The following is a 12,495-nucleotide window of genomic DNA, read 5'->3' on the forward strand; positions in this document are numbered from 1 at the left end:
TTGAACAGCCCAAAGCAACTCCGTTTGCAGATTCATCCCTGCCCTATAGAGGTGGTTCCCTCCCCATACTAGATAAAGTAAGAACCCTTCAATCCTTGTCTTTTCCCAGGGAACACACAGAAGGAGAATTAACAGGAGACACCTATTGCATTTATTGCTCTTCCTCCTGAGATATGTTTCCACTCCTCCCCCTTCTGTTATGACAGGTTGATTAAATCAGAATCATCGGATATGGAAAACAAACAGCAACACCGTAGGTGGGCATCATGCAGATAAACGATCTGACTGTAAAACTGGAATTGACTGGAAACAAGGTGAAGGAACAACAGGAGAAACATCGCAGAGCAAAAGGCATGTTCTGCTGAGCTAACAGGAGTGGGAAAGAAAACCAACACCGATGCTTCAATAGGAAGGAGGAGTCCAAAATGCAGGACTAGAGGCAGCAGAGCTAGCAAATTTAGGATCACCTAGCAATACTGTAAAACCGATTAACAGGCTCGTTCAGCTCATTCTTTTCTTCCAAAGCAGATCCTGTTCACCGTTACACATCCCCCAACCTCCAGAAAGTAACCCATGCTGACGCAGCTCACTCTGATCTTCTCCAGTGCTAGCGTCAGGTAGGCTAGAACACCACAGGAGCTGGCACGTGGGAACATCCGTCTGATCCCCCAGCAAGCACATGGGCCAGAGCTGCGCACTGCAAAGTACGAGGCAGCACTTCTCCGGGCCATGTGCTCACAGTACCACCTGGGGGGGTTTAGCATTTTCCTCTCTACTCAGTGCTTATCTTGACACCCTTTCAAATCAATCAGGAGCTGACAGCCATCATCAAATGCTACGGCCAAGGCTATGTGTCACATTTTGCTCACAGTTACACCAACAGAAATGCTATCATCACACTTACTATACCTGGGATAAGCCTAAATCATAGCAGGATGGATATATCTCCATGTCCTTTCACTTTTTTTTTTTTTTTTTTTTTTTTTTTTTTGCCAGCTAGTAAATAACTGTTTGGGGATGTGTGCATATTTTTTTTGAGGAGGAGAAAAAACACTAACATGGTTTAAAATGGTCCGATTATTACCAGCAGCACTGTAAAACTCAAAGATTTTGTAGCACACCACGCCCTGGACACAGGTTGCATGTTCTTCCACCCCGCACACTGTCTGTCGAGTTCATTTACAGCGTGGCTGATGAACGCACGCTGTTCCTTTTCAACAAATTTCAGCGCAGCATTTGCTGGCAGAACAATTGACATATGGCGGGACATTCTTATCCAAATAACTGTTAATTGCTTATTTTCTTCTCCCCTAATTAGAAAACCCCCACGCATATGCAGTAGGAAGTACAATGAGGGCTTGCACAAGGTATGGTGTGAAGCTGTTGAAGCTGGAAGCCGTATTGGAAGGTGCCTGGCGGGCAGAACGCCTGTTATCCTCTGTCCCTCACAGGGTCCCATGCCTACAGGGATTTTAAGGACATACCTAGAGCAGAGGCTTGAGGCGCGTGGGCGTAGCGAGGGCCGAGGGAGCCTGATCGAGGGTCCCGACGGTCCAAGGCCACGTGTGTGGTTTGCGTAGGAGATGCCCGCACGGGCGCCATGCGAGGCGTCTGCCAGGCATGGTTTAGCCGTAAGGGGCCGCGGACCCCTCCTTTGGGCCACAAAGCAGCAGGGCGAAGGAAAGGCCGGGGCCGCGGGGCCGGCGAGGCGAGCAGGGCACCAGCCCAGATGGTTTGGAGAGCTTGGAGCCGCCTTCTGTCAAACGCCTTGCGCGGGGAGGGCTGCTGGCACTCACCACACGCGGGTTATAATCCTTTGTGGCCATTCATGTTCTCACAGCAAATCTCTGTTTACATCCTAGGGAACAGTTTTAAGGAGGAGAAATTAAAAAAGGAAGAAGAAGGGAGGATGAACTTGCTCCCACAAGTTGCCTGCGGACAGTACTGCAATCGGGAACGAAGGTAAAGGTGCTAGAAAAGGGATGAGCCCCGAAAGGCTAACGGTGTGAGCAGGGAGGAAGGCAGAGGGACCCAATATAACACAGGGACTCGTGGTTCAGAAGAAACTGTTGTAATTGCAGGGATGGTTGCAAAACATTGTCAGAACTGGGAAGTTATGTTTCTTTCCAACAGGTTTACAGAACAAAACGCAATGGAGAACAAAGAGAAATTAAAGCAAGGAGGCATTTCCCCGTAGCTCCCTCCCCTCCCAACCCGTGGAGCGCCTCTGCGTGCTCTTTTCTGCGAGAGGTCGCAACGATGCCGTACGATGTCGGTGCCTGCCGTTCAGCCATCGTCCGCCGGCCTCGTCTCGCGTGGCGCTCCTTCGTGACGGCGGTGGCAGGGCGAGAGAGAGAGAGAAAAGAGCAGGGGAAAACGGAAAAAAGACACGGTGCGTTAAATTGCTATCGAAAGCCTTCGCAGACCTTGCACATACCACAAGGTTTATATGGAAAAGACAGTATTATTTCTACAGCGTGCCCCACGAGCACGGCAGCCGGTAGGTGCGCAACCGCACGGCACTTCTCCCTGCCGCCAAGCACAACCCGACGAGCTCGGTGTGTGCGTCCGCCTTGACGGGCTACCGTAACAACCAGCCCGCAGCTTCGTGCACACGTGGCTTCTCCGAGTCACCGCGGCCTGGCGAGATGCCCCGCGAATCCACCTGCCCCTGTGCCGCAGCTCAGCCCCGGGGCTCCCCGAGGAACCCGGGCCTCCTCCCGCCTTCCGTGTTCACTCCGTCAGCGAGGCAAAGGCAGTGATTTGCCTCCTTGAGGGGCGGGCGACCGAGCAGCAGCCCCTGTCTGCTCTTCGGCTCGCATGAGCTCCTGGCACGCGGTGAACCTCTCCGCCTTCCTCCGTCTGACCCTTTGCACAGGGCCTTGCTTATCCTGGCCCCAGCAATCACTTTGTCACCATCTTCTCCCCTGCTTCCTGACCACTGGGTTTTGCTCAGAAAGTGGCTTTTGGGCATGCTTAAAATAATCACGGCTTTTCTGCCCCAGCGAACAAATACGCCCCACCAGCCACAATTATCACCATAGCACCAAAGCGCCGTGAAGGAAATTGCTCACCCAGACGCTCGCCTGACCTAAAACAGATACGGCCCAAAGCAGCTCTGCGGCGATCCCGGGGTCCGCAGGCTCGCCGCAACGCGCCAACGAACCACAGGAATCTCTGGCTGTGGTCTGAAGAGTAAACGCGGCCACGGAAATGAGGGATGCCGAGCCGCAGCGCTAATTAGGGTTGTTTTTTTTCCATAGCAACATGCTACCAATTCTGCCCTGTGTTTCCACTGCTGGAGCCTTCCCAGCTCTATTAGGCGCCTTGGTGCTAGACCTTGCAATGTTTTTTAGCAATACTACATTAAAATACTAAATGCAGTAACTGAAGGGATCTCCTTGGCTCTGAAAGACCCTGGGGAGTGCTGTGCTTTGAAGTTTAACAAGCTGATCAATCCCCCTTCTGCAGACCCGCTCCTTGCAATTAAAACAGTGGCAATAGGGTTGGGAGGACTTAAGTAGAGAGCTGGGAAGAATTCAATTTTTACTTCTAATCCTGTACATGCCATTAAAATGCCAGGAAAATCATTTTGGGCCCCTGGCTCAGGCCCCTTCATTTCTGAAGGGTGCCAGTATAGCAAGACCTTGCATGGAACTGGAGAGATTTATCAATTAACTGCTAATTGTAGTATTATTCTTCTGAACTTCACCTTCATAAAGCAAAAAGGACTCCATCCCAAACACTCAGACACTAATTTCCATGGGAAAATACAGCACAAAATACAGACTTCCTTCGGATCATGTGAAAGCAGTAATAACTGTCAAATACATTTTTTTATACTAATGTAGGGTATTAACCTTTCAATGTATTTTTAACAGTGAGGATTTTACTAGTTTCTTTTCCTTCCTTTCTTTAACAGAGCATAAAATCAGAAGCTAGAAAAAGGGATGTAAACAGGAAGAACTGTGGAAGCAGTATTTTAATTTCAAGGGGTCTTCCTAGTTTTGCTTCAGTACTTTTCAAAGGGCCCCCGTCGGCCCCATTTCTCATTCCAGCAGCACGGCAGTGTACTGTCAATATGCTGACAAGGACAAAGGGTATGCTCTGCAATAAGACCTTGTATTTTAAATCTCCATGATACAGCTGCCACTGTTGTGAAGCTTCTATATTTGATCTTCAGCTACATGAAATCCCATTATAAGCATAAATAACACATCTTGCTGTATATGATATTGGCATCTTATAATAACCCTCCACAGAGGGAGTGTTGTGTATTAATGCTTTAAAATGTCCTGCTGAGATAGGAATCACAGCAGCTTTTTGTAATTGAGGGTGGGCCTTGGACTTTTGTCTTGCTAGCAAATTATTCATTTTTATCTAGGGGTAAGGCTATTTAAGTACATGAACAATTCTGCTGCAGTAACCAGCGTTGTGCACTCCTGCAACAGCACTGTCACTCAGTGTGTAAAGCAGCAAAGCTCCAAAAAGCAGCTCACTGACTTTGCTTTGCTTTACAGCAGTCTAGTTAGAAGTGACGTTAGGCATTGGAGAGCCAAGGGCAATAAACCCTTCACGACATGAACCTGTTGTTCCCAGAATACAGATTGCACAGAACTGAACTTGGTTTCCAACCAGTATAAATTGCTTGTCATTTTCCTAAGCAATACCAAAAATTGTTCACTCAGTTACTCTTCCATTGCTTATTTTGATGCTGTCTTGCCTTCTGATGATCTAAGACTATGCACCGTCTAAATCCATTACAGTCTCAAAAAACTATTATAATATTAACTGGATAAAACAAGTCTACTGGATATTTTTATTTTTTTGCATAATATAAGCTATATTGCCCAAATTCTTTTTCTTTATATTCTGTCTTTCTTTCTATTTTTTTGTGAACTCTAACTTTAATTACGGTCATTTCTAAATCTAGTTTTCAAGTGGAAGCTGCAGGCAAAATGCATGCTTGCTATAGGGGGAAAATAGCCATAAGTGTCTTACCTATTAGTTAAGCTTCCAGCTCTGTGTCTGTAGGGTCGCTTGGGTTGCTTATACTTTCAACTTGACTATTCATTTCAGCTGAAAACAAAACAAGATAGTTGTCAAATTCTATCTATAACACACGTTAAGTTTATCACATTGACTAACAACTGCTTCTAATCCAAAGGGGACAGAGTTCAATTACTGCATTAAAAAGCATTTCTTAGAAAGGGAGGTTTTTCACACCAGCCATGCTAATGAGGTCTGCAGATCTCTTCACCTCCCTTTGTGACACCAAAAAGGATTCCTTGCACAGAGTCTTTGGCTGATATAGCAAAATCCTTGATTTGAACATCCTCAGGCTTTTGACTAAGTTCCAGGCTGGAACCTGGACTGAGCTGTGGCCTGAATGTGGCTCCATCTCTAAGTGCAGAGAAGCTGCCTCACGATGTCCTTCAACTGCAAATTGTCGTAGCCTACGGGAAGAATTCAGGGGAACTATTCCTATACTTACTAGTGCACTGTTAATTTATGAAAACAACCTTATTTTTTCATTTAAAATTACTGAAAAAGAAGAAGCAATTTAAGGATTAAATTAATTTCAATATGACTTTTGTAAAAATTTCATGGAAACTATGGCATGTGCGATCAGTCCTATGTAGACTGAATACAAAGGGGTTACTTCAGGAGATGTGTTTTTAGTATTAGTATTTGTTCTAGAAGGAATTTTACTGAGGCCATTTATATTAACACTTCGTTTAAAAAACTTTGTTATATATTGCAGTATCAGCTGCAGAATATGGGTGATTTGATGTGAGTGACAGGGAAAAAACTCAAATTTGAATGAAAGATTTAGAAATTAAGGGAAGGGGGGGACCCCAAATCAATAACTCTGCTACTTGGAGCCAGGCAGTATGATCTCTGAGTCAATATCATGTCAATACACCTGTTAGGATTTTGATGAATTATTTGTAAATTATTCATCATACATATGCAGAACAGATACTGTAATGGCTTCCTGGATATATGCAATGAATAATAAGAAAAGTATCTGCTCCTGATTATTGAGCTCTGATGCACATCCCATTTAGCTATGTTGTGTTCTTTATATGCATTTGCATAGCAAAGACAGGATGCTTAATAAAAAATCATTAAGAAAAGACTGCTGTGCACTGATGACAGCAGCTTTGCTCAGCCTCATTATGTCAGCCAATTTCACTTGGCTTGGCTTTCTGAAAGCACCATGAGGCTTCGCTCACAATTTTACAGAGGTCGCTTTAGGAATGAAAGTTTCATTTGAAACCGAGGTTCAGCTCTGTCAGCATCCAAAATGAGTATACCTCCTCTCCCCTTTTTCTTTTTAATGGCTACAAGCAGCCTACCCTGCTCTTGCAGGTAGTACCTCATGTTCAGATGGCCAAATCACAGACCACCCAGGCGTGCTTTGAAGGCGACCCCATCCCATCCTTCTCACGCGGGAGAAACCCTGCAACATCACTCAAGCTCTGCAGGCATCCTGAAACCTTTTCTTGTTAGTGGGAAAGAAATAAAATCATCAGATTGGATTGTTTTGCCAATGAAAATCGCAGATGGGCATCTGGAATCACCAGAGGGGAAAAAAACGCACTGTGCTTGCAGCAGATTGCTTGGAAGTGCTAGGGCACCTGCAAGTTTTGGTTTTAGCGTTTTTCTGCACTTCTGACTATGCTCAGCTCTTGATGTTGGCACTGATTGGGACAGAAAGATCTTGTAGCTGAAGGACAAGCTTCTTCAGACCATGGGGTGAGACGTCACTGCAAGGCCACCTACATAATCCTCTGTGTTGAGCTGGTAAAATAGCACAGCAGTAGAGCACATAGTGCAACTGCAGAGGGAAGAACTGCCATGGGGAACACAGGAGATGACAAGCATATACCTACCTAGGCCAGCACAAGTTAGTGTCAGACCTATGAGGTTAGCCAAGCCATAAGCAGCCTTCTTGCCTCTCACTAAGGTTTCTGGAAGCATTAAACTGCTAACATAAGTTAGCAGGCTTTTTACACCTGCAGCACCGCCATACAAAGGCCAGAAGCACAGCATCTCTGGAAAGTGCCAGAAGTTCAAGGAGGCTGTCCATCTCCTAAACTCAGTGTTACCCACTCCCTGTGCTGTAGCAAAATGGGGGGGGGGGGGATTGCAGTGGAAATGGACCTTTCTCTCTGTACTTCTGTGTTCTGGTTTTTCTTAAATTTTGACCTGCCGGAGAGTACCTGTCCACATCTTCCCTCTCCATCTGTGAGCTCTCTGGCAGCTCTTAGTTCATGACTCGAGAAGGATTTCCCCTCAAAAGCAAGCAAGTGCCCCTGAAGAGGAGCAGGCCAGCACTGAAATAACCCAGCACACTTTTGCCAAAGAGCTGTAGTTTCTGCTGAATTGGGGGATGTGGTTCAGCAGCAAGTATCCTCTTAAAGGTCAGGTAGCCAGGAGTTACAGCTCATCATCTAAGTAAAAAGGACAGGTAAATGGGAGAATGGAAAACTAAGTTTAGAGTTGTCTGTGTGAGAGAGAGCATTCTTCCCCCAAAGGATATTATGCTGCAGACCTGGGTGGCAGATGACAGAAAAGTATTATTGTATTGATTTAAATAGGAGCTCAGTCAGACTTGTATTGCAAAAATAATCTCTCTCTTCAGCTTCTCCCTAAACAATGTTTCACTTTGCATTTATATAACTTAGCTATAGCACATTTAACTATAACTCCAGATTGTTCATGGAAGAAAACCATGTCTATTTTGAACCAAACCTACTGTGCTGTGATGGGATATGTGCATCTTTTTACTTAATAGTTACTTGTTTCTTGGATATTACTTCAACAACACAACATACAGGATGGTGTTAGCTGTGTCAGAGCTTGCTTTTATATTGCTTCTGCAAATCACGTGAAGGTCAGGTTACTGTGATCACATTCATCAACTTGCACTGGCTTATGAAACAATTGGAAGTTTTGGGTTTGACACTTCCTTTGAGATCTCTTCAGCTTTTTCTTTCCTGCTATTGTGTCAGCAAGTCAAGACACAGCTTTCCAAAGTCTTGAAATAAAAAGAACAAATGAGTAACCCCATTATTAAAGGGGTGAACAGTCTGCTCCACCTAATACCAGCTGGAAACTAACCTTCATAATCCTTGAAGCTTTGGTGGGTTAAAAAAATAATACCAACAGAGAAACACTGTCTAGGAAACCTATCAGCAAAAGCATCTTTCATAGTCATTATGAATACTAATCAGTACATTTACACTGGATACAAGTAGCACAAGAGCCCAGGATCTTTACTCTGGTTGCTGACAGCAATTGCCAACAGCTACCTCTATGTCTGGACATACATATACCTACCTAGTCAGGCTTACACGCACACCCTCTGACAGCTTTTCTGGGGAAGTATCATGCCCAGCTTTCAAATAATAGTAATTTCTGAAACATATCACTAGTACAGCCCTGCCCAGTAGATGAACCAATATTGAGATCTGCCTCATCTGTCTAAACTCGCTGCATTTATAAAGCACTTTTCACTGTGACATGGTACATGAAATTAAAAAACAAGAGCCAGGCTGCCAAGGGGTACTGACTGATATATTCTTGTGCTTTCAGCTGTGAAGTGATGAGCTCTCCCGGGGCAGAGGAAGGGGACCAGAGAAAAAATAGGCAATTTACATAAAAATTACTGTCACAGGGAACCTTTTCATGTGGGCTTTTTTTTTTTTTTTTTTTTTTTTTTTTTTTTTTTTAATCTCAGCTAGTACCCAGTACGTTTGGAAATTCTTCAGTTTTCTTTTCAGTGAAACTTAACCCTTAAGAGAAAACAAAGCACGAAGGTTTTGATCCTTTCTGTGTTTTTATTTGTTTTAACATGTGATATATGGCCACATGAAAAACAAACTGGTTCTATGACCCCAACAGCAACATAAGCTGTGAGGAAATGAAGACTTTTCTTAATATCAGAGTATTTTTCTGCAGCCTTAGTTCAGACACCCCACTCCAGTCCTTATACAACTTAGAAAGCTCACAGAAAGGGAAGTTACAAGATGAGTTGAATGTAAAAGTCCTTACAAGATAAGCAACAACTGAAACAATGAAACCTATTAAGATCATTGCTGCAGAAGCTATCTGTCAGCTGAACCAGCTGTGCTGTGCTACAGCACACATTACAGTAGCCCTGTGATCACTTTTCCTTCTAGTGGGAAATCTCTACAGATATTCTTTTACAAAATTTTGATTTGTTTTCACTAAGTGCCCAAGACCAGTCCAGGGAATGGAAATGAAAATATTTTAATGTCACCATGAACTTTTTGTTTGACTTGTTCAGGGGATGAGAAGAGAATGCTCTTTTGGCTTTATTCTGCTCATTTTCTAGTAACAGTACAGCCTCTAGTATTTAAAAGAAGAAAATTCATTACAAATGCTTTCTTTTCCTATTCTTGCAAAAACTTCCTTACAGTCCAATATCAAAATCAGCCACTTAGTCAAATGTTGTAGCACGGTATGACATTAGAAAAAGAGATTCTTTGTGTAATTAATAACACAAAGAAAAGAATTGTTTCATCTTTGAGATACAGAAAATATGTTTTGAATTTGTATTAAGTAAATGCTAAAGAGATGAAAGGATGGATCCAAATCAGTCTTCACTACAGAAGGGAACCACTCCATGATAATGTACAACAAAATTGAGACCGGAAGCCCAATTCCAAAGACACTACCTCTTGGAGCAGAAAAGAGGACCTATCGAGTGACAGTTGAGCCAGCCCCTTACGTAGTTTTATGAAGGTATAAGAGCCAATTTAGAAAAGTTGTAAATGGTTTGCCTCAAAAAAATTGAAGCACACCGTTTTGTGCCTCTTTATGCACAGTAAGAGCTCAAAAGGCCATTCTTTAGTGTATGAATTGCTTAAGCACTACAGAGCTGGAGTAGGGCCCCAGCACTGAATCCTTGCCAGGGCTTTGTCAGACATCTAGATCATCCTCTCATTGAAGTCAATGACAAAAAACTTCCTTGAGTTCCAGACCAGGAGATTCAGGTCGGTAATATTCACAAACCTGACCAGAACCTCTGTTAAAAATCCTTGTTGTTTTATTAGTAGTAAATTTCTTCAGAGAGAACTTCCATTTTCTACCAGATTGAACTATATAGAAGCACTGAGGAAGCATGAAGGGAAGTCAGCTCTGAGCTAAAAGGCGCTTAATACTGATTAGAGGTCAACATATGAGCTCAGAGTAATTTTATAAGCAATACTTCTCCCATGATGGAGTCAGGTTCTAGAACACACATGTTCAGAAATATTCTCTTCTGACTTCTGGTCATAACCAGATACATCTCGCCCAAATCATTTTCCAGACCAAGGCTACAGTAGGTCCAAAATATGGCTTAGTTAAAAGGAAAGCAAACTGAACATACCATTTGATCATATCAACTGAGTCAATGAGAAAAACAGTGGCATGACACTGAAAAGATACTTCCACTAGATTTCCAAGAACACGCTATGGGTCAATTTTATGGGAAACATACTCTATTGAATCTTGATAGACCATTGGGAATGCAGATCTAGACCTGAAAGATCTAGACATAATTGCTAAAAAAAAAATCATAAACCTCTAGCAGGTGACAATAGAGGTGTCATAATCTCTCAGAAGACTCAGCTGAAGAGATTACAAATATATTTCTCATTTTTTTGAACTCTATAAACTAGTCCTAGAAAGGTATGCTAGGTATGCACTTCAGACAATTAAAACATTGGAGCAACATACCATCGTTACTTGAAACATCTGCTGCTTCAGAAGAAATTTCAACTTTCATAGGCTCTGCAGAAGTTTCCTCTTTGTCTTGCATCTCTCCTGTAAGACAAGCCAAAGGAGGGAAAAAAATCAACACTTACAGCACCTGATTAACATATAATTCTCAGACTCTGTATGCCATTTTTTTCTCTCTTTCCTCTGATATGCTCTTACTTTTATAGACTCTGCTGCTGTATTCTGCAGCCATTAGAGAAAAGGGCAAAGGATATAGAGGGAGGAATACGGTTTGAAAATAATTGCTTAAATATTTGTAGAGATCTGCACGCTTTTGTAACTTGGATTATTAAAACCACATCATAGTGTGTGCTGCTGCCTCCCCGCCATTCTTTTCTCATCATTTTTGAAGAACCCTGTCTGCTCACAAAACGCAACAGACGATGGGGACCTAATCGCACTTAGAAAGTTTCTGTAGCTAGCAGAATAAAAGCAGACACAATGAGAGTTCAGGCATTCTCAGCAGTCAGACACAAAGTCAAATCTGAATTTAGGGAGATGCATTTTATTACTGGAATTCCACAGTTCTCTCTCTTCTGCCTCCGAAGAAGGAACTCTAAAGGCTCTTGCACCTATCTTGTGGCTGAACGATGGGATGCCAAGCTATCAGTTGCTAAGCAATCTACACATTTTGGTTGTTACTATGAGACAGCAAAGTATAGCAAGGACTGAAATATTTCAAAAATGGCTTACTTTTAAGCTGAAATCATTCATGTCAATCATTCTTCAGCAACAGAGACAGATAAAATATTGTAAGTCATTTAAACACCTCTTTCTCCTTTCTGTGGACAACTATTTTTTCTTCAATGCACTTCAGTGTGCTACTTTTATTTTGTTCATAAACATGCATCAACACTGAATTTTTCTGCCAGTTCTCTTTCTAATTGTATCTGCAACCTAATGCACTGTAATAGAGATTTCAGTCTCCTGGGTGCTTGCTATGTTGGCAATGCCAGTCTCAGAGGCAACTTCAGCTGCACTATGCTTTTACTAAGCATAGAAATGCTAAAAGAGTAGTCAGCAAATGCAGAAACAAACACAAATAACCACTGGAAAGCTCAATTCCCCCTAGCCGCAGGTGGGGGGAAGTGTGATAGATGACCTTACAGCGATGGAGATGTCGCTGACCATTGCAACATCTCTACTGGAGAAATCCTTCAGTGAATCTTCCTATCAACCAAGCCACCTCCTCCTTGCTGGTGTAAAACACCTCCCTGTACAAAAGACATGCCTGCAAACATCTGCAGCTGCACGCACCTGGGGGTGGCAGCTCCACACGCTTGTCAAAATCCTTGAGGTTGCTCCTGAGATGGCACGAGGGCGAGCCCTGCCTGGTGGGCTGCTACGCACCTGCAGGCCTACACTTCCCTAGCCCATTGCCTGTTGCTCTCTCATACACATGTGAAGGACAAAAGTGCCATCCCTCCCTTTGGCAGCATCTGCCCATGCCAGGAACTTGTCCAGCAAAAGGTTGGGAATGTACGCTCAAAATCCCTGACTGATTTCTTCTAGCAAAATCAATATGAAATCTGGATGACTATCAAAGCACTGATTAATCAAGGAGGATACACTGAATGATCTCATTCGTGTTACATTTTGATTAGCTTGGGGAAATGGCTATATGGAAAACAAAGTTTCAGGGAAAAAAAACAATCTCCCTGCAAAGCGTGCAGCCTGCAGTGAGGACAACGTTTCCTA

At 43.3% G+C, this 12,495-nt stretch overlaps 1 protein-coding gene across 2 annotated transcripts in view; it reads right to left on the reverse strand.

Moving 5' to 3' along the window:
* Positions 1-2,055: 2,055 nt before the first annotated feature.
* MACROD2 (mono-ADP ribosylhydrolase 2) overlaps positions 2,056-12,495 on the reverse strand; it is an 879,171-nt gene continuing 868,731 nt past the window's right edge. For both annotated transcript variants that reach the window (XM_062571756.1, XM_062571754.1), the window contains exons 17-19: positions 10,756-10,842; positions 5,002-5,079; positions 2,056-2,324 (exon numbers count right to left, since the gene is read on the reverse strand). In XM_062571756.1, the coding sequence (XP_062427740.1) occupies positions 5,009-5,079; positions 10,756-10,842 (158 nt within the window). In that variant the 3' untranslated portion in view covers positions 2,056-2,324; positions 5,002-5,008. The remainder of the gene's footprint in view (positions 2,325-5,001; positions 5,080-10,755; positions 10,843-12,495) is intronic.

This window comes from Rhea pennata, chromosome 3 (genome assembly GCF_028389875.1).
Source record: "Rhea pennata isolate bPtePen1 chromosome 3, bPtePen1.pri, whole genome shotgun sequence".
NCBI classification, from domain to species: domain Eukaryota; kingdom Metazoa; phylum Chordata; class Aves; order Rheiformes; family Rheidae; genus Rhea; species Rhea pennata.